This window comes from Myiozetetes cayanensis, unplaced genomic scaffold (genome assembly GCF_022539395.1).
Source record: "Myiozetetes cayanensis isolate MyiCay16 unplaced genomic scaffold, myiCay2020 scf12, whole genome shotgun sequence".
NCBI classification, from domain to species: domain Eukaryota; kingdom Metazoa; phylum Chordata; class Aves; order Passeriformes; family Tyrannidae; genus Myiozetetes; species Myiozetetes cayanensis.
This window is the reverse complement of record NW_026086826.1, coordinates 21,031,460-21,058,359: the sequence shown is the minus strand read 5'-3', so window position 1 is coordinate 21,058,359 and position 26,900 is coordinate 21,031,460. Positions and strand designations below refer to the sequence as shown.

The window sequence follows — 26,900 nt, the reverse complement described above, 5'->3', positions numbered from 1 at the left end:
GGACCGGCCCCAAGGGAGCCGAGCCCCTTCCTCTCCCACCGTGGGGTCCGTAATTCCCATTGGGGAAGCGCCTGGTGACCAGGGCTTGTCCCCTGAGGAAGGAGCCTCCTGCTGCTCACCTGTCAGCAGGTGAGCCCGGGACCCGGGCCGCTCCCGACCCGACCCCCGCGGTGGCTGCGGGGGCTGTGTGCGGGGCGGCGGGCGGAGCTGGAGACCGCAGAGCCGACGGAGCTCCGCGAAACTTGCCGCGGTCCCGGGTCCCCTCACGGTGGAAACCGGGGCTCCCTCATGAGAGCGGCCCCAGGATTCCCTCCGACATTCGTGTAAAGCCGCCAAGGAAAAACATTGTCGGGTCATAGAACGATACAGTTTGTTGTCGCCTACAATCGTCTGTCAGAAGTTACAGTTTGAAGACATAAAGTCGTGTTGTCAAAGGGGAACCAGCAGCTGGTACAGATACGAAGGAATGAGAGGAAAATATCTCTTTCCACGAGGCCAGATACTGAGGAAGGGTGGTTCCCAGTCGGTATGGCAGTGTTCCATGCCAAGGGGAGTACCACGAGGGCATCATTCCCGACAGAAAAGAAGATCCTTGTATGCAGACAAAAATGCAGTAGGTAATGAGCTGAAGAGCAAACCTCAGATTTACATTGTGCTTAATTATTTTATGAATCTTGTATAAGCCATACAGGGACTGCATCCTGTAACAGAAGGAGGAAAGCCCCACCGCCCATGGGCGCCGTGTCTGCCCGTGCCCCAGGGTTTGGCGGCCGCTGTGCTCCAGCAGGGAGGAGCGCCCAGCCCTCCCTGTCCCGAGGAGCGAGCCTGCAGTGCCGGCACTGCCGGGGAACAGCGCTGCTCCCGGCAGGGATCGGCCTCGGCTCATCCCCGCGGCAAGGCCGGAACAAAGCTCTGACAAGATGCGTGGTGCGAAAAGTAAATCATTAGCCCTTGCCGGACTGCTTCTCAGCTGCCTAGGAATGGTGAGTGCGAGTTGTTTGCTTTAAAGCTGTTTGCAGCGATGATAGTGTACTCTGTAAATGTCAACTAAAAGTTAGGATGGAGACTATCATGCACACCCATCCACGTTGGTATTTACTATTACACTTTTGCACTGTTTACAAGTGACTGAAAAATAAGAAGATATATTAGGATTCAAGGCCTTTCAAAGTGTGTCAACAACTGAAAACGGGATCAATAGGCAGATTCAGAGAGGAAAATGAACATGAAGAAGCAGTACAATCTGGACACCAGTACCAAATCTCATTGGTTGCATACTCTTTCCATGCTTAAAGAATCTAAGCCAATACATCATATCAGTAAAATGTGTTAAAAACCATAGTATTTTAAGTTGTTGTTGTTGCTATTAACATTCTTAGGTTTTAATTTTCCAAATAAAATATTTCACATTGTATTTCTAATTTTTTTACATCTTCCTTTTCAGATCTTTTCAGCTAACACAGGTAAATCTTCAAAATGGTATCTTGGTTTTGCCTGCCTGGTTTGTAATGGGTTTGAAGAAAACACATACTTGTGATTTTTAATAAAATATTCTGTAAGTTCTAGCAGCTTTATAAACAAAAATTGTTTTGAAGTTTGATTCAGCTTTAAAAAATTATGTTGATATCTTTATAAATTTTAAACCTCATATTTAGGAGTCCCAATTCTGTTGGGCACTTGCATAAATATTTAGACTTATGCCTTGACATTAGTGTGAACCAGAGAGATCACTCAGATAAACAAATTCTACTGTCCATTACCTACATAATTGTCCTACAAATAGGATTCAAACTATCCCATATTTGCACCCAATTAATTGTTATATATTTTAATAATAAAAAAATTTCAAAATCACCAAAGGAAAACCCCACCACACTCCTTCCATAACCCCCCCACAACAAACAAAAAACCATACCAGGAGAAGTACGCTCTTCCATGCACAAATATTTCCAGTGTTTGGCATTTTATACTTTCTTCAGTCTTGTATTTTGTCCTCCAGCTCCTCTTTCCTTCAAATGTGAATATTGACTAGTTTGAAAGAAGAGATCACAAGATTACAAGAAATGCTTTCAGCATTCATGCAGTCTCTGGTGATAGTACATTCCTGCATATCCTGCATTCTCATGAGCCTTAAATGCATGTTGCAGTATCTGGACACATACTGTAACATATTTTGTGATTAGCAAAACAAGTGTTTGATCCTATTTATTTATGGAATAGGGTTGACATTGCTTGTATATTCACATATGGATTACACATGGCATTTTTTAAAACAATTAGACTACAGTGTATTGGGGGTTTAAGAAAAATAGCCATCATCCCAGCGTGATGTTATGAGAGTGAGCAACAGTTATTAATGTAATTAATGGATTACAGAAGTGAACAAGGGAAATAGCACTCCAAATTCAGCAGAATGCCTATTGTCTGAAAATTAGGTCACATAGATGCTCGACAAGGCACTGAACAATATTCTTGTCAAGACTTAAGTCAGGAATGACTGAAATGTTTTTTGGTAATGCTTTTGTTTTTGGGTTTTAGGTTTCTCTGTGTCTGTATATGATGTGACATCACGAAGCATTTCTCTCAGATGGCCCAAGTTTTCAGGAGCCTCTTCTTACAGGGTCACAGCTACAGCTGTGAATACTGTAGGCCATTCATTACTGGCTCATTTTAGTGATGTTACACTTAAAGCAACTCTAACTTCATTAATTCCCAGTACTGTTTATGCTGTACAAGCAGAAGCCATTGACAAGAATGGAATTATTCTTGCAGAAGCACAGATTATGCAATCAACAGGTTCGTAAGAAAAACTGGAAAATATCATTTCCATTGCCCTCTGTGTGACTGGGATTTCATCCATGATGTTTCATTGTACTGGTAGGGAAAATCTGCCGTTCCTGTTGAAGCCTTTTGCTCGTTCTCCTACTGAGTTCAGTATTAGCATGATTAGCTCCTTTTCTCCTCTCGTCTTTTTCATGTTTTCCTGACCTGGCATGCACAGCTTGCTCAGGCTGCAGCTTTTAAAATCACCTCCCCTTTCATTAGATATGAAAATAATTAGATATGAAAATAAAGCAGATATGAAGCTATTTATACATTTTTCAGAACTGCTAAACAGTAACTTTGTTTCACTCACAAAAGGACTTGTAGCATGTAAGTAACTGATGACTATTGAAGAAGAATCTACATAAATAGAAGTCCTTTTCTATTTCATTACTGAAATGTAATTGAAAAAATATTCTGTTGAAATTCTGGTTTTAAAATAATTTAGCTGATAATTTTTGGAAATAACCATTACTTTTCAAGTAGAGTGTTTCTTATAAAATTAATTATTACAATAAAATTTGAAAATAAAAAATAGAAGTATTTTATCATGATAAGTGTAAACAAGTAGAAGTATTTATCCTGCTAAGTGCAAACAAAATGTCTATTGCTAGCTTAGTTTTGGAAGAAGAGATATTAATGATTAATGTTGTGTAATTTATTTGATATACATCATATGCTATATATTCTCTACTTGACTGTTAGGTAAAAAAACTCCCTTAGACTTGCATAGGGATTTCTTTTCACAACATTTTTTTTTTGCATGGTTACTAAAGACAGAGTATTTTAAAAGGAAAAAAAAAAGTATAGTGCAATATCTTACTCAAAGATTGTGAAGGACCCATCTGCAGATGTTCCACAGGCACGGTCAGACAGAATATCTGTTACCATTTTTACAAATGGGGTGTCTGACTGTAACTGATAAGGTGCTTGGAACTAAGAGAGCAGACATAACGCTCAGTTAAATAGTCTTAATTTTGTATGGGATACACCTTCATTTTATCTTTTTTCTAGTGAGTGTATATCTGAGCATAACAAGTCCAAGTATATCTGCTCTGAGCAGGCAGTTAGATGTCCTTCATTTTGTCTGTGTGGAATGTTCAGAGCACTCAGCATTTCACAGGGCTCAGTTCCCCAACTTAAGCATGTCTATCACTATTTCCATTTTAGCTCCAGACATTCCTGTTATTGACCGAGCTTATTCAAAACTTAGCAACAGTATCACAGTGGAATGGAGAGCGGTACCTGGGGCTACTGGTTACATGCTGACTGCACAAGATGGAGATTCCTTCATTGAAACTGTGGTTAAAAATTCTCCAGGCACAGTGACGGGGCTGAAACCTGCCACCTTGTACAGAATCACTATCAGATCTATAAATTCGGGAGGAAAAAGCCAGCCTTCACCTTTCAGAAAAGCAAAAACAGGTGGACTTTCAAATTCTTATTTCAAATTCTGTAATGTTATTATAAAGCATTCATGCATGTACCAGTCCTGAATTATTATAGTCTTGCATTTTAAATTGTACTGATCACATTCTCCTTTCAGTTTTAGATAACTACAATTCGGTCATTTGACTTAATGACCAGGACAAGAGTCTGAATTAATGGTTTACTTTATGACAGTATTAAAGTTAAATATTCAGTTGAGACTTTCACCAGAATTTGTATGAATTTACTTTGTATATTCATATATGAATATGTATATGAATACTTTAATTTGTATTTTTCTTTAACAAAAGACATAACGTGGAGGAATAGAAGAAATGAAGAAACAAACAAAAGTATAAAATAATAAGACAATGTAAAACTTAGAGGACAGGAAATGCAGTATCTTCTTGGTGATTTTCATTCTTCAACACTCACAACCTTTCATACTCTCTGTATGAGTTACATTCATTTCAGAAAACCTGTAATATAATAATCGATGCATCACAAATCCCTTTCCATATTTATTCTATCGAGCTTGTATTAATTTATTTTTCTGGTTTTGTTGTCATGGAATTCGTCTCTCAGAGTTGGTGATTGTTGTTGCTGTATTCATTTCAAATTTGGCCCTTTCAAACTGTACTCCTGAAAAACCGAAAGCTTGATTTTGTTCTTTCTCTTCAGTCCTGGCCGCTCCGATTCTGTCTGTGAGTTCTCCGAGCTGTGACTCCATAGCCCTGAGCTGGCACGCTGTGTATATGGCAGCTGGATTCTCCGTGTCCCTCATGAGGTCGGATGGTTTGGGCAGAATGCTGAGGGAGAACACCACCAATACCTCCTTGATATTTACAAATCTAGATCCAGGAACTCTCTATACTATCAAGGCTTATGCCTGGAATGCCAATGGGATGCCTGGAGATGATTTCACATATAACCAAAGAACAAGTAAGAAATTTTCTTTTCTGAAATCAAGTCAGCATTAAAAAAAAAAAAAACCAAACACAAACCAAACCAGCAACAATTTAGCAGGAAGTATTTATGTGTATGTATGATTGTGTTATGTTTTTCAAAGGTACACTGGGAAGATTTTCAGATCATATCATTTTTGCCCCATCTCAAAGTTTATGAAAGCTCAGATGACATGACTATGTTTAATAAATATTACTGAGGCAAAGATACCATTATCTGTCACTGAAGTTGTACCCAGGACAGGTGTGGGTAAGGATTATACAAGTCTAGACTGATCTGAGGATTTTTCTACCTGTGAGAAGCAAATTTTCAAATAAGGCAGGGAGTTTCAGCAGAAAGCTTTGTGACAGTGTACAACTAGGACTATTTCTTTTAAAAAATATCACCTTAACATGATGAGGGTAAGGTCTGCACCACAAAAACATGTATTTAATTTGCAAATGATGAAAAAGATCATGTCTGTGGACCATAATCTAAGTTGTATTTATGTGTTCCAAACTGATATACTATAGGTCCTAACGCACCGGTGGATGTTAAAGTGGCTTTTAATAGTGGTGCTTTAAGAGTTTCTTGGATGCCAACAGAAGGAGCTCTGACTTACAGTGTCACAGCCTCCGATGGACTCTTGAAACTGAAGTGCAACACCTCCTCCTCCTTCTGCACGGTGCCATCCCTCCAGTGCAGCTCTGAATATCATGTTTCTGTCACAGCATACAATGATGCTGGATCCAGTAAACCTACTGATGCAGTAAGCTTAAAAACCAGTATGTGTCACTGATCCTTATATAGCTTATGGCATTTGAACATGTATTTCTTTAATTTCACATGCAAATTAGTCCATTGCAATTCACAAGTGATTCTCAAGTAGCTATTTCTGCTTTTGACCTTTGTGCATGAATGGTACCATATTCTTTTCTATTTCAGGGATAAGAGCCTAAACTTCCTTCATACTTCTGTAAGAGAAACTTGCAATGGTGTATATATTGTTGGCTGAAACAGTAAGCCTGCATTTTCCTCTTACTAGAAGTACATATTGTAAAGTCAATTTTCTGAGTGTAAAAACAAATGTAAGGAATAACAGATCTGTGAGGAAATGGCATTAAGGATTGCCTCTGGGCTGAGAACTGTTCTAGGCCGACTCTAGTTTTTAGTTAGAAAGGAGGTCAACAAAACCACATTCAGCCAAAGTAGCACCACCAGACTAAATTAAGAAACCATCAACCATCATCAGTACAGAAGCTCGCTTGTTTCAGCTGCGGCACCAGTGCCATGTCAGAGGCTTCCTGACCTGTGAGATGAACTGCCCATGTAAACAAAATCTAAAACGTTTCTTTTTATTATATGCTACTTTAAAGACACAATGCTATTTACTTAGTTATTTGATGTAACCTGACTCATTTTGACTTTTCACCTGGTAGGAGTTAGAGATCAATCCTGTGAGCAGCTCTGAGGTGGATCTAATGGGACGAGAGAGCCTTATGCAGTAGACAAGTGTTAAGCTGTGGGCTGTGATCTCAGCCAACACTGCTTCAGCTGTGTACATCCATGTACATTCATCCTCACAGCAGCACGCTACACTTTGAGCTAGAAAGTAAATGCTATTTAAACAAAAGCCATAGAGTTTGCAATTTAATGTGACATGATGCCACCAGAAAGGGAACTAAGCAAAGGACAGTTCTACTCAGACACAGCCAGTGAGTTTCATACAAACATATAAAAGGTTTTCACACATAAAAGCTTTTGGATGCCACTTGTTATTCAAGCTAGTATTACAATTACCATCCAAACCTACCATTTCTGAGCACACACTGTGCCAGTTCCTTTTGAAATAGTGCCCGGTGTCACTGTTTTTTTCACTGTTCAACTGGGGCTCCTTAAGCAGAATTTGTTTCTGTAAAACATGAAGATAGTATCTATTTTGTCCTGTAAAAACCATACCCACTTGTCATCCAAATGTAAGTAGCACCCTCTGTAAATGCAGATAATATTGCTGCTTGCTTGAACAAGACAGAAACTGAGTAGAATAATTCTGTATATCCCTGATTTTTCTTTACTACATAAAAGTGTAACTTCAATAAAAATATTGTCATTAAAATTCTTATTTTCTTTTTTTTTTCTTTTTTTTTTTTCCCCAGTTCCTTGTGCACCAGGTAACATATCAATTGAAGAGGATGAACCTGGTCACTTGCTGGTGTCATGGTCTAGCGTCAGTTTTGGTCATTATTATGTGGTTTTTGTGAAGAGTGATGATGGCTTGGAAGTGCACTGCAACACATCACATACTCAATGTCATTTCCAGTCGGACTGTGGCTTCACTTATTTCATTAGTGTCTTTGCATATAACAAGGCAGGGCAGAGCCCTTTAGGTGATGTATTCAATTACACTACTGGTAAGTTGCCACGTAGTCTTGCAAATTCATTTGGATCCTCTAACTGTGTTTATGGACATTTTTATGGGAAGATACTGACTTAAAATTCTACTTTTATTCAGGTTTTGGGCAAAACACACAGAGGTTGGCAGAGAAAAAGAAACACTTCCCATTGCAATTAAATTTAACTTGTGTAGTCAAGTGCAACATGCATACAAACTTGAAAATAGTTTAACAATTCACAACCATCAATCAGGCAAGGACGTATGAATAACTCACAGCCCTGGTGTAACATTTGAACTCTAGTCCTGTTTAGTTTTGTGTGTTTTTTCTTTTACCTCAGGAATGGTGTGTCAAAGACTTAAACTTCCTCATAGAGAGTTTTCATACTTGGAAAATGAAAAAAATTAACCAGTTCAAGGGGCAATTGAGAAGAACATTGTTTGAATTATTTAACTTCTAGATGCTTTAAAGTTTAAGCCAAAGATATATGTAATTCCTGTGTCTGATCTAAACACTAGGATGTCCTGTGTTGATTTGGAAGGAGGGGCACTGAATTAATTCAAGGAATAAGTCTGGGGTTCACAAGACTGCACAATATCGGTCACCTTTGGAGATTCAAGACATGAAGCACATAGATAAACGAAACAAGGCTCTTATTCGTGCCAGTTTCCCATTCCCATTCGAGTTTCCCTCTCTGCCTCGTCTGTTCCCAGCTCCTTGTTGCCCCAGCGACTTCAGGGCCGCGTTCGTGTCCAGCGACACCGTGCGGGTCACCTGGGCTGCCGTGCGAGGCGCCGACCTGTACGAGACCAGAGCTGCCTCCCGGAGCACCGCGGTGCTCTGCAACGACACGGCCCCGGCCTGCACCCTGTCTGCTCTGCAGTGCGACACCCGCTACCGCATCACCGTGCGCTCCCTCAGCGAGGCCGGCGGCACCAACACCTCCTGTGCGCCCCAGCACCTGGCTACAGGTACCGGCATCGCTCCTGTTTTCCTTTAGCAGGACAAATAATTATTAGGCACCGCAGTGATTCATGGATGAAACGCATTACTGGAATGCTAACTCACTGTAACTGATAAAAATTAAAAAAAAAAAACCCAACGGTCCACAACGGGAAGTCTTAAAAAATATATTGTAAGCAGAGACCTAAAAACAGGTTTGGATTGAAAGCTTCTGACAGCTCCAATATTTTGAAAATTAGATTTACAGTTTACCTCTGGTTTTGTACACAAACTCCTTATGTTGTCAGTTCTGTCACAAGGATAAATTCTCACCAGGAGTTAAGCATATAAGGATCATATACTTTTCCAAAGTAGTTTGTTAGTTCTAACTGGAATTTAATTTTCATGTGTAACTTACATAGTATGTGTAAACAATCTGTTTAAATACTGTTATTGTGAAATATTTCAGCTCCCTGCAGTCCTGAAATTAAAAATATCTCAAAGGAGGGTCTTTCTGCAATCAGTGTACAGTGGGAATCTCACAATGAAGACGCTACATATGTTGTCACTGCCAGAGGAGAGGCTGGACTTTGGCATTGCACAAGCACTGGAAGCTCCTGTACCTTAACTGATCTTCCCTGTGGATCTGCTTTCACTGTTAGTGCTATAGCAAAATCACCAGCAGGACAGAGCTTACCAAGCTACAGTGTCCCTTTAGAGACGGGTACGTGGGAATTGTATGTTAGCAGCATAATATTAAAATAGTTCTATGACTCTTTATATGTCTTTGGCTTTTTTGGTTTTTGTTTGGGTTGTTTTGTTTTTTTTTTTTAATTACAGTATGTGCATATTGTATCTATTGCTGGATGCCCTTTGTGTGAACCTGTCTGTATCTCTGTGTGTGTGAGAAGGAAGGATCACTTGGCAGTTGCCACATACTGAGAAGCCTTAGTGCAACCAATTATTTTGTGGCCCAGCTAACTAAAATGCAGTAACATAAGCCACTATTGTAATGCATAACTTCTTTGTCAGCATTTTGATATTTAATATTACCAGGAGAAGCAATGAGTTAATGTCCATGTCAACAAATAAGCAGTGTAAAGAACAGATTAAAGCACATCCTACCCACCGCTCCTGCTATTAATTTTCTAACAGAGTTTTGTCCTCTGCCACTTACCCAGACAATCCCCAGGCCAGTACAGCAATTAACGTACACCAGGGTCTATTTTTAACAGGCAGTTTGGCTGCAGTCATCTTGCAGACTTTAAACAGAGACAGAGCTGGACTGAGCTGTATGACTTGAGGGGTAGAGGTAGACCCTGCTTAATTATCACATGTTCTCTGATATTCTGATGAAAAATTTTAGTAATTTTTAGAATCTTGGTGAACAATCATGTTATAGTAATTCCAGGATTATAACCCACTGTTACAGACAAATTGATCTTGTATTGACATTCTGTTTATGAGAAGCTTGCCAGCAATGTCAAGTATTTTTCAGCATGCTAGTGTTTGCCCGAGAAGTATGCACTTCTTCATTCCTCTGCTCTTGATCATGTACAATTCTGGCTGCAACCCAACAAAATAACTTCCAAACCAGAACTGACTTCCCGTTTTTTTTTCTTTTCTTTAAGATCCTTGTTGCCCCAATGACCTGATACTAACTCAAGTGACACAGTCTGTAACAAATGTCAGCTGGTCTGCTGGGAAGGGTGCACAGACGTACGTAACAACACTGGAGTCCCCGAAAGGACAGGCAAAGTGTCGCACTCTTCAGAACTACTGTCTGCTGGGATGCATCACATGTGGCACCAACTATACAGTGTCTCTGAAAGCAATTAGTGAAACGGGGCTGACAGCCAGTTGCACCTATCAGGGATATTCTTCCAGTACGTGAATTGTAAATGCAGTTGGGAACAAAAGGACTCAATATACAATGTAGTTTGTATATTGTTGCTCTCATACAAATAGCACAGCTGAAATTCAATACTTACTTGGTACACTTGCAGTTCCCCCTTCTAAATAAATGTACTTTGGATTATTTTCATATACTTTAAAACCTGTTCTTATGACAGCCATCAGGTGGCCATATAAAGAAGTTTTAATAACGTTGCTCCAGAATCAATTTTTTAATTTAAATTATGCTATGACATAATTAAATTTTAAGGACCTCAAAAGGATTCTGGGCACTTTAAGGTAGGCCTGGTGCCAGGCAAGAGCAACAATATTCCAACATGTAAAATGGCTGAATTCCAGTTCCATAATATGAGTCTGATAAAACATTTTCTTCCCTACTTCAGTTGAAGAATTGTTTTGGCTTTCTGTGAAATAATATTTTCTCATTGAAATGCTGATAATCAATAGTAATCTGGTTTAAAATGTACTCTAGGAGTTCACAAAATTAGCTTACTAATGTTTCTCACTTTATTAGGTGCTTGCTGCCCTTTTGGGGTGAAGCTCTACAGACTGAGCAATAATGGCATCAGGGTGTTCTGGAGAGCCTCTGATGAAACAATAAACTACAGCACTGATTTACGTGGCTCAAAAGGCAACTTCACCTGTACCCCCAGCACAGGAGGAAGTCACTGTGACATCACTGAGATACCCTGTGGGGATGTCTACACAGTGGTGGTGGCTCCACTTACTGATAAGGGGCCAAAGCTCACATTTTGTCCTAAAAAAATATATTCAGGTAAACTTTCAATTTCTTTGAATGATCTGTTTTTGTCCATGCATGCTAGATGGTTAAAATGTAATCCAGAGTAATGCAGGTGAAGGTGGCATGTTATAGTGTTGACTACAGAGTAAACTTAGTGGGTGCTGTCTTGCAGTACCTGTGATGGGAACTTCACAGGAGCATTTTGGGACTGGCCATACTTATCTACATAGTTCCTCTTAACCAGATCACCTGTGTCCTGGTGAATACAGAGACGTTAATTTTTAACTGGGAGGTTAGGAGTGGTTCACATATAGAAACAAATAAATGAGCATTTTTTGTTTTGTTTTTGAATTTAGTTTATGGATGTTTTTTAAATAAAGCAAGAATTACTTCTGTGAACTTCTAAGCATATTTTGAAGTAAAAATTGTTTAAAGGGGTAGTAAGTACCTTGGAATTCCTTTCCTAGGGCATGGATTTAATCCATTTTAAAAGTACTGCTATCTGATGGGATTGCACAGTTGTATAGAGGGACTACATACTACAGACTAATAATGTTTCCCAGCTCACGATCTGACACCTCACATTTACACCACTGTTTCATGTCATTTCAGTAACCTGTTCTGGAAGCTCTGTTGGAATGGGTAAGAGCACTTTGTACATTCACTACAAATTCATGAAGTTTGTAAAATACGTTCGCATCATGTAACTTCAAATAAGATGCACATAACATAAATTTGATTATCAAGGCTTCTTAGTGTTATGCAGGTTTGTCTCACCCCCCATCTTATAATGTATAATTAAAAAAAGAATAATCTTATCTATATTGTGGCCTGTATACCATCATGCATAGTCACAACACTTACTGTTTATCAGACAGCACAAAATAAAAGGCAGGCTTATCTTTTATAGCCTCACCATATCCCATTACAAATAAAACGAGGCTGCACTTCTGATTTTTATTTTTAAAAAGCTTAAAAAAATTTGTGGCTTACCTCAACTTATTCTATCTTATTTCTTCTGGGGTTTTCAACAGGATACTCTTGTGCTTTATTTGCCTATGTAAACTGCTAGAAACAACTTAAAAGCAGCCGCTGAAAAATTTCTCAAGACAGTTGCTTTTTCATACCTGAAATTGAAATTCCAAATTCTTTTATAGTGATTTATAGAGGGAAGAGCAATGCAGAACACATCTAAATGAAAAGTCTGATTCGGGTAAGGAGGTAAGTTACAAGAATCGCAATTGATATTATGATCAAACTTTTCTTGTTGATTCAGTCTTTGGGATTGGAGATAATCCATATTTACCTCGAAAAGCTCATGTTGTCTACTCCTACTATCAATGCTGATTTGTCCTCCATTTATAATAACCCTCTTTCACTTCATTAAGCCTTTTCTAATACTATTCTATAGTTCCCTATAAAAGCCTGCAAAATACAAAGTGATCCAGATATTCTTCAGCACCCATTTACTTTCTTTCTAAAATTGCTTACTCCAGCTAAAATTGCTTACTCTCCAACACAATTACCAGTGTTCTGAACTATCTACTGCCCCTCTCTCAAAGGAATGGCAAGAAATCACTACTGACTTTCCCCCCCAAGGCTGATCATCTCTTTTGCTGCTGTTCATCTACAGCTATTCTAGATGTTAAGGTTGTTGATAACACCATTCTCCCTAAATGCTCCTCTCACTCTTTCTTTCCTTGAAGCTGGAGAGACAACATCTGTGCTTAATGGCAACATTCACAGCTGCTGAGGACTGGGAGGAGGGAAGCTGAACAGCTAGTCATATCTGAGATCTAATCCAGGACATCAAATTTGAGCCCCAGCTGACAAAATAATTTTTAAAATGCAGCTGAACACTGATGGCGATGTCTGTAATCTTGAACTATAGTTTTCTGTGTAATCAATCACTTCTAAAAGTTCTTCCAAGAACCATTATTAATCAGTAGGTGTGTTCCAGAACCAATGAAATAAGGCTGAAATAAAGATCAGGAGAATGAAATTAAAACTTCTTCAAAAAAAGAAAACAAAACAGAACAGCAGCAGTTCAGGTGCAGTCACTCAAAAGTAGCTTGAGGCTAAATCGAGTATTCCAAGGCTATTTCATTTTACTTCCAATTTTAAAAAAAGTTTTTTCCTTTACAGATTTGAGAGGTGACTCATGAGGGGTAAACAGAATGTCCTCTTCATATCAACTAAATTGCTTTGCACTGTAACCAATGAAGTTATTACTAAAATTTTCATTTCCCATTTTTCAGAAAAGGCAGGACCTTTTCTCATACTCCTCACTGGTGATTTTCTCAGCCAACACAGAAAGCAAAGATGAAGGTCAATGGTTCTACATACACATGTAATATTACAAAGAGTCTTCAGAAACTCACGTGTGTAAAGGTAACCAAAGACAACAGGCATTGTTACACAGCTGTGTAAGGTATCTCAGTCTCTGCTTCTGATCACTTGCACAAAATAACCTCATGGGAATCTCACCCTTCAGTACGTTGGATTGTAGACGGCCCAGGAATTACATGTTGCTTCTTAAAACATCATCTGCATTTAGTCATGATCAAACAAGACTTTGACATTATTTGAAATTGCCCTGCATTAGTTAATAAAAAGTTAGGGCTTTTTCTCATTTAATAATAATAAAAAAAAGTTAAAGGCTTTCTTCCTTGAGAGTTTTATTTAAATATTTCGTCTTTGGAGACACCTCTGTGAAAAACTGCCACCGAGGCCTAAGTGTTTAACCAGGTGGCTATTAACTGGATTTTCAGAGGTCTAAAGCAATCAGTTTCTTTCAGAAACAAATTCAATCCCCAAATTTCTTCTTCTCATATAAACAATTCTGGTAATTCCATGCTCTGACAGTAACTCTGATGTATTTTAAACTGTTGTTTATTTTCTGCTGTATATAAACTAGTGTATGTTTTCTCAGTTCTTCCTGGCATACAGACCTTAACATCTCAAAATTGCACAACACCAACAGGACAATGCTGTAGTACTCTTTTCATCAGCTCCCCTCACTTTAATTGACAAGAAGCCAAATTGTAACAGAATGTATTATTTGCAAATCTGTTGGGGAAAACTGAAGAGGAATGATTTTTAAGAAAAACACACATTGATTCAGCTCGAAAAAAATGGTTAGATGGACACAATTAACCAAAAGAGGGAAGAAAAGCAACAGAACCAAACTGAGCCAGATCCACACCTTCTGCTGTGGCTGTGTGTATCTTCCAGGCATTGTTCCTCAGGCATCAGGCATTGCCTAATAGTAATTAACACTGCTGATATGTGAAATGACACTGGCAATCACTCAGATGATTAAAAATTTTTGGTGAGGATTAGTTTGCAGGTTCTCTCCGGACTGAGGTAAACATTTTTTTATGGGTCAAGCTGACTTAATGGACAATTACATGTAGTGTTTTCATAAATGTAGTTTCTACACTGTTTACTAGTATGATGCTCTGGTCTTTATGAAATAAAAAACCAACCACCAATAAATCTCCCCACCAAAATAACAAAAAAACCCAAGCAACCCAACCCCACAAACCTCTTGAAAGAAGAGACTTGAGAACCAACAAGGTACATGGGCTTCACAGCAGTGCCAAGGGCTCAAACATCTACCAAAGCCAGACAGTTCTCTCATTCCTTCAGGTTCCCCTCAAGAGCAGAATTTGCATACTGTAAGACACTAAAAATATTACTAGTGCAGTACTTACCGTTGCAGCCATGGGAAATTCCAAAGACAGATGGGGCTTCCCAAGGGATAACTATCCCAGCTAGGTAACTATGGACACGTGGCACACTGTGGGAACTTTGGGTTCAGTGCTTTGGTCACTGTGCTTTTACCCTGAGAACTGAAGTGTGCACAGACTGTCAGAGAGCAGCTCCTGGGCAACTCCCACACCTCCAACTGAAACCAGCAGGAAGTTTCTCTGGATGCCCCTGAGCTGAATGCCCAGTGCAGCTGCACTGCAGCAACTGCAGCACAGTGGGCAGCACCAGCACCTCCACTGAACTCACCACTGCTCCCCAGAGCTGCTTTCACACCCACGGTTCCTTTTGGTTTCAAGGAAGGTCATGTGAAATAAAATTCTATCAGAAAGACAAAAAGGAACGAGAGTCCCTGGGTTCAAACCCAAGAGCTGCAGGATACTAAATCCCAAAGATAACTTAAGACAGGTGTCTTGGTTCAAGTAATTTTCATGGGTCTTGGTAACTAATATAGTGCCATCCATTACACTGCTAACTCAAGTAAGTAATATTCATCATATTAACTCCAAAAGTCAAAAAGTACTATTTATTGGAAAATAAAAGCACAGTCCTCAAATCACTGCACTTGTAAGAGGTGCTGGCACGGGCTGGTCTTTCCACAAGCTGTATCAAAATGTTCACCATCTCTGTTGTAGTAAGACAGCCCTTCTCCACTTCCAGGTCAAAGACTGTGTTTCTCAAATACCTTTAAATTTTCCTGCAAATAAACCATTCTCTCACTTTATTTCCCAACAATGGCAGAGGAGGGGGAGCCCTGAAGGAACAATTGGAAATCAGTAATCCATTTTCCCTGACAGAACACTGGCCTTGCAGCCTCTCTGTCCAAGAATGTACTTGCTTCAGAAACTGAAGGTTAAAAACAAGGCCAAAAGAAGCCCTCTAGACACAAACAAGATAAATTAAAGTTGTCCTCACTGTTTTGACTTGGCAGACTGCAGAGACAGCTCAAGACAGGGTATTTCTTAAATGGCCAGTACAGTTTTTCTCCCATATTAAATGAGAGCTCAGTATTTTAGTTCTATATTGCAAGGGAATGACTTGAAGCTGAAGTTTTGTTTCAAGCTCAGATTTAAAATCAGGTAACACAAATATAAGTAGACAATACCTCAACAACCTCAGTATTAAAATATCTTGATTACTAAGGGTCACGATGACAAAGGAACTCTTTCTGAACTGTTAGTTCAGAAAAAAGTAAGAGCAAGGAGGAAGAAAAAAAATGAAGTTTGCTTCTTGGAATACTATGGAATGAAGGGTACTGTTAGAAGCTGAAACACTTTGTTTTCTCCTGGATGTTAAAAAAAAAAAAACAAAACCAAACCTACATGACCTGCATCACACAGAACCAAAAAAGGCACAAATATCAATTTATTTCTACCTTCTTCGTTCAGGTCACTTCATGATCATGAATGAGTCACACTTCATGTTCTTCCTGTTTTGGGGCTGCTGCATTTTCTTTGTTTGTTCCTTATAAGGTTTTTTTTTAAATTACATAAAATCCCTTATTCATACAAAGTGTCAGTTGATCTGAAAAAGAAATGTGGAGGAACCGAAACGCTCTTCAACTGGCAGTGAACATGCAGGGAAAAGCTGACACTCAATACAAAGGAATTAATTGAGAGTTTATTCCAGATGGTTCTCCTCACTTAGTATACAAGTCATCAGAATAATCTATCAAATAGACTTGGACTGTAATGATATGATTTTCTTCTATAATCCATTTTGGTTTTTGCTTCTAACAACCTGTTTAAAAAAAAAATCTTGCCAGATGAAATGTTCAGCATGAACTGCAATCCTTACTATTTGTAGAAAATATGACTTAAAAAAGGACACTGTCATTTAGTTCATATTTTAAATGTTTACACTTATAAAAATGCTTTGGAAGCTTGAAACTGAAATCCTTTGTAATATTTTTCTTCTTCCTACCTCCCTCTTCCCATCTTAAATGCCTTTATTAGCCCAGGATTATCATAAACGACAGAGTGCAGCTGCTGCTGAAAAAAACATTAAAAGACCACAAATGGATAAATTGTGTTAAAAAAAGGGAAGCTTACATGGATTTTTTTTTCCAAACAAATAAAATGCATAGATGGCTACGGTACTCATCTGTCAACCTTTACAGTGTCCACTTGAGGTAGCCTTTCTACAGAATTACTAAACAAGCCCCAACATCACCTAAATCCTTGCATCAAAACCACTATCTCTTTGAAAGTCCACTCAATTTAACACCACTGGTGATCAACATAATACAAAGCTTTGAAGAAAACAGCAGGTACAGTGGACATAAACGTTAGTTCTAAATCTGCAGCCCTCAATGTACATTGTATGCACATAAATATCTCAGCTATAGTACACATTCCAGATCCATCCCTAAAAGCCATACTATTATGTAAAGCACAGCCATGCTAACTTCAGGATACAAACCATAATTCCACGTCTACAAAAGGGAAGTATAATTAGTGGCAGTTTATTGCCTCATACAAATTTAACCAACATGGCAACCATGCCGAAGGAATTAAAACATTTTCAGGACATATGTACAGACTGTACATTTCAGAAACATCCGAACAGTAAGAATGCAACAAACTCTGCATTACAAATTAAACTAAACAAATGGTTTGAAACCGTCAATGCATTGAATGGGTTTACAAAGGCACTTCCCTACCCAAAATAGGAAATGACAATCTGCAGCCTAGAGGGAGGTTGGAGAAGAGTGCTCATCAACTACTGCACAATCTCAACTTTAAGAAAAAATAAGCAGGATTTAATCAAACATTTATAGGATTCAATGTGATCCACTTCTGAAAGAATTCACAGAGTCTCATCTTTGTTTTTCTGTTGCTTTTCCTGGCTCTCTCGTTCTGTACTTTGGCTCCTTCGGCGATCGTGTTTGTCAGAATGGTCCTTGCTATCACTGTGATCATGTTTGTGGGAGCGTTCTTTGCTCCTGCTACGCTTCCGAGATTTTTCTTTGCTGGGACTCTGATCTCGTTTTCTGGACTTCTCAACGCTATCTGTTCTTCCTCTGCTTCTGCTTCTACTTCGTTTATTTGACTTCTCCTTGTTTTCATTTTTATGTTTACTTGATTTTTCTTTGCTTCTGCTTCTGCTGCGCTTACCTGTGTTCCTACTGCGGCTCCTACTCCTATGCTTTCTTTCCCGGCTTCGACTTCTACTATGTTTTCTCTCTTTTTTGGAATCCCTCTTGTCATCCCGGTGTTTCTTCTCATCCTTGTCATCCTTGTGTCTCCTCTCTTCTGTATCACCCTTACTTCTCCTTTCTTTTGACCTTTCTCTAGATCGATCTTTTTCCCTCTCACTACCTCTTTCCTTATCGTAATCTCTCTCTTTTTTCCGACTCCGTTCATTTTCTTTTTCTCGCTCCCTATCCCTGTCTCTTCTATCTCCTTTCCTGTCACGACTTCGACTACGGCTTCTGTATCTGTCCCTGCTCCTGCTCCGCCTCCGTTCCAGTGCGCGGTCGGTACTTCGGGATCTCCGCCTTTCTTTTTCTCTCTCCTTTGCTTCACGTTCTAATCTCTGCCGTTCTCTTTCTCTTTCTAGTTCTCTGTCAAAACTAGATGATCCGTGGCCTTCCCGATGGTGGCTTCTGCTTCTGGATCTTCTGGGAGACCTCCTGGGACTGATCGATCTTGGTCTTGGAGACCTTTTAAAAGAGAAGACATTCAGTGTGAAACACATCCTTTTCAAGTTTAAAGACCCTCCCTCCTTCCTTTCCAATTTACACCTTACATACACAGTTTGTTTTTCATCTCAAATACCAAATATCGTCTGATGATTTTAATCCCTTAGCATCCATAAACTGTTTTGCCTGTTGCCTTAAAATCTAACCCAGTGAAAAGACAAGATGTTGCTGGTAATAAGTAGTTCAATATTAAAATTCTAACATTAATTTTTAAAATAACGCGTATATGACCTTGAACGTCTACGTTCTGCATGCCGTTCGATTTCTTCCATTCCCTCCTTGCCTTCTTTCTTGATTTTTCTAGGTCTGGTTTTAATTTGCTGGTCAATAGCTTTCTGGACCGGCACAGGAATTCTTGGAAACAAGGTGGAAAACCATTCAAGCTTTGTGAGGAAGGAACGAAGCATCTCCCCGATGGTCATAACGCAACCCCCACCTGCCTTCACATCCAGGTCCTGCAAAATACAAGCAAAAAATATCCTGATGGTCAAAAATATTCTTTACTGATTAAAAAAAAAAAAAATGCTTCTACATTACTTTCCTATTGAAGTCTCATGATTATGAAAGTTTACTTGTCTCATATTCTAATACATTTCCTTAGAAAAATTCAAAACTCTGCACCCTTTGGATTTGGCAGTATGTTACAGATCGGGAATGGGACTTAATATATATGCATGCAGGCACACACTAATCCTGCAGCCATCTGGATGGTAAGGGACTGTCGATGAAGAGATTAACGTAAAATCCCCTTACACAGTCTGGTTATATGGTATGATCTTGGATTTTATTTCAATGCCAAAATGTTGAGAAGTCTTCTGAAAGTACATTTAATACTCCATTTTGTGGATGTACAACTGTGTACCATCATACCCAACCCTGTGGCCTAAATCATTTATGAACTACATCATTGCCTATCTAAAAATGATCATAGAAAAACCTCTAGTACAAAATGGCATCCTAACAGAATTGGAAGCAATAGCAAACCAACTGCCATGAAGCAGTGAGGTTTCTAATTTAGAAATATGTAAAAAAATAAATAAATGAACAAATAATTGGAAACGCATAATCCATGATGACCATTGTCTCTGAAAAGGGTCATTACCGCATGAAGGCCTTCTTGCTATGCCCTCTCACAGCTCAGGACATGTTAGTCAGCTATTGTCAGTCCCAAACCTATAGTGCAAGCACACAAGGAAAGTGAGATTTGTTATCTAAACAGGAAGAGAAAATCTAAACGTAAAACTGCTTGCACTCACACACATTTAAGTGTTCAGATATACAGTTTTTCCAAATATAATCGCTGCAGAGATCTAAAGAAGAAAAAAAGGAGTTAAACGTAGCACCTGGAGAGTACGTACAGTTAAACAAAATAAACATAAGAAGCATTTTGAAAGGTAACTCTCTGTATCCTGGGAAGTTTTTCACAGCAGCATGACAAAAGATGAACTGCTTCCACATATTTAAGAACTGGAGGGGAAAAAAAATCCTGTAGGTTTAAATAATTCCATATATAAAAATTCGCTTCATCCTATAGAGCTTGACCAGGACTGGTAAGAAACTTAAGCAGCCCCAAGTGGTTTTTCTACGTAACACAAAGCTACTGATAGCAGCTGGGAAAGAAACACTAATTCCAAAAACATATTGGGAGATTTTAAACAAGAAACAAATACATCTTGATAACCAATACCTGTAACAACTGAAAGGTATAAATAAAAAATATGCTTTGAATAATGAACCAGTTAAGACCTGCACATTGCAATGCGCTTGTGATCACTTTAGTGCCCTTTGAGTCCACACTGAGTTTGCGAGACCCTGAGAATGAAGCCACCCCAATCCTTCTCATAAATTACAGTCCAACATCGCACAGGAGAGTTCATATTAACTACCCCACCTGGGGAGAAGGAGATCAGAGATGCAATCAAGATTCAAATTTGTTTTGATTTTTGTTAAAAATGTAGAATAGCACAGGTTTACCTGAAATAACAGCTGTTTCCTCTGCACAGTGTTTTTGATACTTAGCATGAAAGAAGCTGTTTAAAATAAATACACTGCACAGCAGTCAGACACAGCTATAATTAACACTACTTTTATTACAAATATCTGGCCATCATTTGCAACTACAGCATTTGAAATGTCTTCAAGTAGATGCATGGTGTCATGCTGAAGAGGGCAGGTGATCTTTCCTGTTCCATCCTTAACATTTTAGATTTAACTTAAAACCTGCTCAATAAATACAAATTGCAGCAGTACGTAGCAGACTGTGTACTCAACTTCATAGCCCAAGAACCCTCACCCACCAACTCCCTACTCTGTTTCCCCAAACAGTAAATCAGGATTAGGGTACCAAAGGTATTCTCCCACCTGACTGCATAGTAATGCAGCCTCTGTACCAGACTTCAGTGAGCAACTCATCTTCTTTATTTGCCCCCAAAGACATTAACATTCCAGAAACAATGGCACCTTATACCATAATCAGGCTGTTCGCTTCTCCTCTGGAGAAATCCTGGGTTTAGTTATTCCAGGACATGAATAATAACCACAGAAATTTTTAGCAGTACTTTTCAAGGTGAATGTTGGTTTCTACTATATACTTCCCACTCTTTTATGTCAGCATCAATTCTCCCATTCCAGTAATAGATAATACAAATTTAGCATACTGATGACTTACTACACCTTGCTTTTAAGGTATGACTTTAAAAAATGCACAGAAGCCACATTCACACAGCCTGCTGTCTGAATTCTGATTCAGGACACCTGTTTCACATGGCTTTGGAAATCAGACACAGTAACATACTAACCAGTGAAAAATTCTGTTAGATCTTTGAAATCTAAGAAAAGTAACACAGGTCCAACTCAAACCTGCTTCCTGCACTAATTAATGAAATTAAAGCACATAACATTACAACATTCAAACTACAGAAAACCTTATGAAACAATGTTTAAATCTAAAGTAGTAACATGAAAAGAAACAAAAGAAAACAAATTATTACCCTCGCCGACATACCTCTTCGTCATCAAGAAAGGATTCAAACCAGTCCCATAGATCTGTAGGTGGTTGTGTGTACCTTCAAGTACAGAAAGAATATAAAATTTTAATACAGTTTTCTGCATATTAAAACAGTCCTTAGTTGATGACACTGATACTTACCTAATATACATAAATCCAAGAGCCCTAATATATGGAGAGTCTGTATGAGTTATAAGGCCCATCACTTGCTTACGAGTGAGTTTCAGGGTAAATAATTTGTAGAGCAGACAAAAGGCAGTGGACACAATTCCTCCAGTTCCAACACCACGCACCTTTCAAAAGCAAAAAGTTAGGTGAGGATGAGGGAAGTCAAAGACATTATCCCAAATCTTCAAAAGAACAGGAGAACTAACACAGAATAAAATCTAAATCTACAAACAAAGCTATGTGGAAAAAGTAACACTACCTGCATCCACAGCTTTGGAAGCAAGAGGAATATATCTACTCTTTGTAATAAATACCATTACATCTAGAGACTGATGTCAACATACCAGCAAGTGTTAACTATGCTTGGGAAAGTTCTTTACCAGACAGAAAAATTTAAGAAGGCACGTACTTCTACTTACCCCTCCACACATCCCTGTCTGGCCTGCGGTTTTCCTGCTGCCCTTCTCCCATGGTTCAACATGTGTAACCTGGAAGGGTGAGGTGGGGGACAGGAGAAAGACAATTACAATTGCAACTTCCATAATGTTTAGGTGCTTGTACAAACCTGATTTAAACAAGGGACACCCTAAAACAATCTTAAAAGTTTGTCTTCTACAAAATTCAAGATCAGGTCTGCTTTGTCATTAAAGCAAAGCATGGGGCTTTCTAAATTACAACATTAAGAAATTATAGCCAAAATCATGACTCAAGTTTAATACAAACAAATCCCAAAACAGCAAAGGAAGCATCCATGCTTATTCTATACTCTACATATTTTCAAATGCTTTATCATCAAAGCCCATCACTACCATTTTCTTGGGTGCCTAAACGACTGCCTTTACTCAAACTGTCTCCTTTAGTTTAGTGGTATCTAATGATGAGAGCTACACAAGTCAAAATATACACTCTCACATTCATACGTCTCATTTATGCAGCGAGCTTAGCTAGAGATTTCTTTTCAATTAGGACAAAAGAAAGATGTTTATAAAGTGTAGTATTTTAATAAAAAAAGTCAGTGGTTTTATTTCAAAACTTCAGTGATGTTCTTAGGTAAAATGGTTCCTAAGTACTAATAAGCAAATTTGCCCAATTCAAATCTTGTGAGATACATTTAGAGATGAGTGCACAAACACAGTTAAACAACACCATTCCTAAAACTTGACAATAAAAGTCATAGACAAGTTCAGAACCACAGCACTGCCTGTGCTACATTTGAAATTGTGAAATTCAGAGAAGGAATGTCTGGCTCAATAAAGAAGTATAGTGCCTAAACACATCAACTTAAAAAAATAAGTCAAAGACAAAAAAACCCCAAACAATGGTGATGCATCAGATTTGGAATATGAGTTCATGGCTGTACTTCACAAATTAAAGTTTTTAACAATACATGAAACAAAACTAATTATGCACACAATTGCATGAAAGCAGAGATACACTAACAGCTGAAGTCGCTGAACTGCTTGGGATTTCTACAGTTGCTGTCTTAGCCAAACAGGAAATATAAGAGATGCCAATACTGTAGAATTCAAAATGCACTATGACTTCCTGTATTGCATAACAAGTTCTCAAATACTATATTAATAATACTGCACATCCTTCTGACTATATACATTTCTGCTTCTCAGAGGAAATGAAAAGTATTTTTTAGTCCAAGTATCAAATATGACACTATCACAATGTTAGTCGTCAGGTTTTTTAATTTAAGTTACACTTATTGTCCACAATCAATATAAACATGTTGGGTTTGACAGATGTTAATTAAAAACCAAACAAATAACAAAGCCCTGAAAACAGTACTCATTTCAGAAAGGAGTATTTAAAGTTCGGATCCTTCAAATACTGCAGCATATGCTTAGCTTGTTGGAAGTACAGACTAAATGAAACTGAGGGCATACACATGGTCCTAAGGTCAGGGATAAAGAGGAAGTCCTGCACTTTGCAGATACAGAACTGAAACAGGAGACCAGAACTACAAGTAAATTAATTCAAATACTTGGACAGAATCCATATCTTCAAAGATGATTCCTATCACTAGCTGCCTGTGTGACTTAAAATCATCTTTCCTGGTAATCCGGCACCCAGCATTCTCCACTTTTTTAAATGAGCCACCAGTTTCTCAAAGAAAGACAACTACACTTGAAAATACACCTCCCAGGATGGGTACCATGTTCATTCAAAGAAAAAAAAACACACAATTATTCAGGAATCTTAAAATATGAAGAGAATTCAAAATTTCTTAATATCAACCTTAACCATCAGGTTATCTTCTCCCCCACACCCATTACTCACGAGTGAGTAAGAGGCTGTTTTCTCTTTATTTAGCCTGCAGTTTTGAGTCAGAGTAACTGACAAGTTCAGTAAGAAAACTTTATTTGCACGGGATTAATAACCACATTTTTAGTAGCATGACAAAATTCCCCCCCACTTTAAGATTAGGCCACTTGTGGAATGAAACAGTAAGACATGCAACACAAAATATCTGACCTAGTGCAGCTGAGCTCTACTAATACAAAGACAACGAAACCCATCAAACACTTTTTACTACATCTGAAAAGGTCCACTTCATATAGAACATGCTCTCAAATTTTCTGAAAATGTGTCTTTTATAAACTTTTCAGCTCTAGCCATCACTTGCATAAGTAAAGTCTGCAACTTTCCATTCAACAGTCAGTCTCTCTCACATGCACCAAGTGTTAAATTAATTGGAGAGATGCTTTGTCGACAATCTCTATTACTCTAAGTACTAGGAGAAATAAATGATCAGCTCCAAGTGACAGAGCACAGGCAGACAAGTGCTATCATTAAGTGGAAAAACAGTAGCATAGGTAAGCCCAAACTGCCAAAAATCTCAAAAATACTGTGGTAGAGTTACTTTTCACAATTACAGTGCCCTAAGTAACTTGTCTTGCCTTGGTCAAATGAAACAAAAAGGCTATGTTTTTGTTTTTTTTTTTTTAATTTCAAATACACTGAAACCTGCTGACACAATAACATTATCAAGCAGAATTAATTCACCTGAGAAAAATATCCGAATAACCACCACAGTACAGGTGGCTAAAGACAGCTGAATTATTCAAGCTTGAATTATCTAAATTTTGGTCTCGTTATCAGAACAAAGAAAGTGGCTGTGTTGATGAGCATTAATTATGCATACCTCTACCTGGGAGACTGGCTTGATGGAAGCCTCGCTGCAAAACTGATTCAATCCTGCTAACAAAACAAGAACCGAGACATGGGTGCCCCGATACAGACCACTCATCTCCCCAGCACATCCTACCTAAGGCCAAGAGAACTTTTTTTAGCGGGTAACGGAGGAGGGAATCCCAACGTGTAAGTGACGAGGAAGGCCCCATGCAGAGTCCCGCTGGACCACCTGCGGTCACCGCCGTGCCCTGTGTGTGCTCACGGGGGGTGTGGGCAGCCCCCGGGCCGCGGGAGGGCCCGTCCTGGCCGCGCTCGCTCGGGCTGCAGGCGCAGCCCTTCGACGGCCATTTCGCCCCCACCGCCCCGGCTCGGGCCGCCCTCTCCAAACCGAACTCACAGCTCCGCAGTCCCCAATCCGGCGCGGGACACGCCTCTCTCGTGAGGCAGAGAAGGCAGCACTCCCAGCTAAGCAGAACGAGCGGTATTCGCTCCCGTCCCTCAGCGCAGGGTAAGGGGCGAGAAGGCGCGGGCCGCGGTCAGACCGGGCCCGGCGCCAGCGCGGCCGGCGGGCTCACCTTGAAATAGATCTCGTCCACCACTTCGTGGTAGGTCTTGAGCTCGTAGAGCTGCACCTTGAAGTAGGGCGACGAGAGGATGTTGGTGAGGATCATGGGGTTCAGGTTCATGGTCTTCTCGTTGCCCCACAGCGGCAGCACGTTGCCCGGCTTGCCCGAGGCCGCCGGCTTGGGGCCCCCGCCCTGCAGCGGCTGCTGCGCGGGCGGGACGGCGCCGGGCGGGTGCTGTGCCGCCTGCTGCCCCTGGCAATTGGCGACCGCGGGGCTGTTGTTGGCCATGGCGGGGCGGGCTGGGCCGGGCGGGCCGCGCACACGGAGCGGGGCCGGCGGGCGCTGCCTCAGACCCGACAAGATGGCGGCCGGGGAAGTGACGGCGGCGCCTTCCGGGGCCGCGTCACCGGCCCGCGGGGAAGGGGCGGCGGCGCTGCCGGGCCTCGGCGCGGCCCGCGGCTCCTCCCGCCCCTGCCCGGGGCTCCTCCCGCCCGCAGCTCCTCCCGCCTCGCTGCCCGCGCCTCCTCCCGCCGCGCTTCCCGCCCGCGGATCTTCCCGCCCTCGCCGCGGCGCGCCTCGCCTCGGCCGCCGCCTCATGGCCCGGCTACCCCCGCCGGGGAAAGCGAGGGGACCTGTGGGCCGCCGGGGACGGCAGCTGGCCCCGGCACGCGGGGTTTAGTAGATCGAGCCAGGCACGGAGCGAGGTTGGAAACTGGTCCCTTGTCGTTGGTAACGAGGCCAGGGCGCAGCAGGAGCGGGAGAGGAGCGCCGGCCGCTTCTGCCCCCACGGCAGCGGAGAAGCAAAGAAATCACGGAATCGTAGAAAGGTTTGGGTTTGGGTTGGAAAGGACTTCGAGGATCATCTCGTTCCAGCCTCCCTGCCCTGCGCGGGGACACCTTCCTGTAGAACAGGTTGCTCGAAGCGCTGTCCATCCTGGCCTTGAACACGTCCAGGGGCATCCACAGCTTCCCTACTTGGGAAGGGAAGAAATAGTGTCAGGGATCTTGGGAGTGCAGGAGCCCCCGTGTGCGATGGTGGCAAGTGCTGGTGACAAGGCCCCTCCAGCTAAAAACCGTGTCAGACACCAAGAAAACACCAACTACACCCTGCTGCTCAGTTCCAGCACTACAGATCTTCCTGAAATCAGTAATACTACATACAACCTCGGAACAAGCAGAATTAGGTTAACACAGTTGAAAACATCTGGATTTAAAAAAATAACTGCGTGTAAATACAGACAGGAAACAGAAAAGAAAATCCTCCAATTTTGCCTGCAAAAGCAAAAAAAAGCCCAGTACAACTAGTTATGTACTTTGGTGTTAAGCTTTAAACTTGAAGTATAAAAGACAATGC

General features: G+C 40.3%; 2 protein-coding genes across 6 annotated transcripts; one reads left to right on the top strand and one right to left on the bottom strand.

Annotated features, from left to right (window-relative positions):
- The first annotated feature begins 169 nt into the window (after positions 1 to 169).
- Positions 170 to 12,520, top strand: FNDC7 (fibronectin type III domain containing 7). Of its 5 annotated transcripts, XM_050306676.1 has the most exons (13): positions 170 to 983; positions 1,445 to 1,463; positions 2,539 to 2,796; positions 3,994 to 4,248; positions 4,933 to 5,193; positions 5,730 to 5,981; positions 7,353 to 7,607; positions 8,303 to 8,560; positions 9,001 to 9,255; positions 10,163 to 10,417; positions 10,960 to 11,220; positions 11,800 to 11,829; positions 12,345 to 12,520. In XM_050306676.1, exons 1-13 carry the CDS (start codon positions 921 to 923, stop codon positions 12,380 to 12,382), a joined length of 2,460 nt encoding a protein of 819 aa, XP_050162633.1. In that variant the 5' UTR covers positions 170 to 920; the 3' UTR covers positions 12,383 to 12,520. The 5 variants fall into 5 exon arrangements, with proteins under 5 accessions (XP_050162633.1, XP_050162636.1, XP_050162632.1 ...); XM_050306679.1 differs by lacking the exon at positions 5,730 to 5,981; XM_050306675.1 differs by lacking the exon at positions 12,345 to 12,520 and having other exon boundaries at positions 11,800 to 11,959.
- A 4,036-nt stretch (positions 12,521 to 16,556) lies between these two features.
- Positions 16,557 to 25,919, bottom strand: PRPF38B (pre-mRNA processing factor 38B). Its single transcript, XM_050306684.1, has 6 exons — positions 25,556 to 25,919; positions 22,256 to 22,324; positions 21,810 to 21,961; positions 21,666 to 21,726; positions 18,893 to 19,116; positions 16,557 to 18,622 (listed from the first exon to the last, which is right to left on the bottom strand). Exons 1-6 carry the CDS (start codon positions 25,832 to 25,834, stop codon positions 17,767 to 17,769), a joined length of 1,641 nt encoding a protein of 546 aa, XP_050162641.1. The 5' UTR covers positions 25,835 to 25,919; the 3' UTR covers positions 16,557 to 17,766.
- Positions 25,920 to 26,900: the final 981 nt, after the last annotated feature.

Excerpts from the sequence above, each read along its gene's own strand:
- FNDC7 (XM_050306675.1), top strand. The coding sequence starts at position 921 with ATGCGTGGTGCGAAAAGTAAATCATTAGCCCTTGCCGGACTGCTTCTC. Across the intron at positions 8,561-9,000 it reads GCCCCAGCACCTGGCTACAG|CTCCCTGCAGTCCTGAAATT; the intron begins GTACCGGCATCG and ends GAAATATTTCAG. Across the intron at positions 9,256-10,162 it reads CAGTGTCCCTTTAGAGACGG|ATCCTTGTTGCCCCAATGAC; the intron begins GTACGTGGGAAT and ends CTTTTCTTTAAG.
- PRPF38B (XM_050306684.1), bottom strand. The coding sequence starts at position 25,834 with ATGGCCAACAACAGCCCCGCGGTCGCCAATTGCCAGGGGCAGCAGGCG. Across the intron at positions 21,727-21,809 it reads CTTGGATTTATGTATATTAG|GTACACACAACCACCTACAG; the intron begins GTAAGTATCAGT and ends CTGTACTTGAAG. Across the intron at positions 18,623-18,892 it reads GCAGAACGTAGACGTTCAAG|GTCTCCAAGACCAAGATCGA; the intron begins GTCATATACGCG and ends CTCTTTTAAAAG.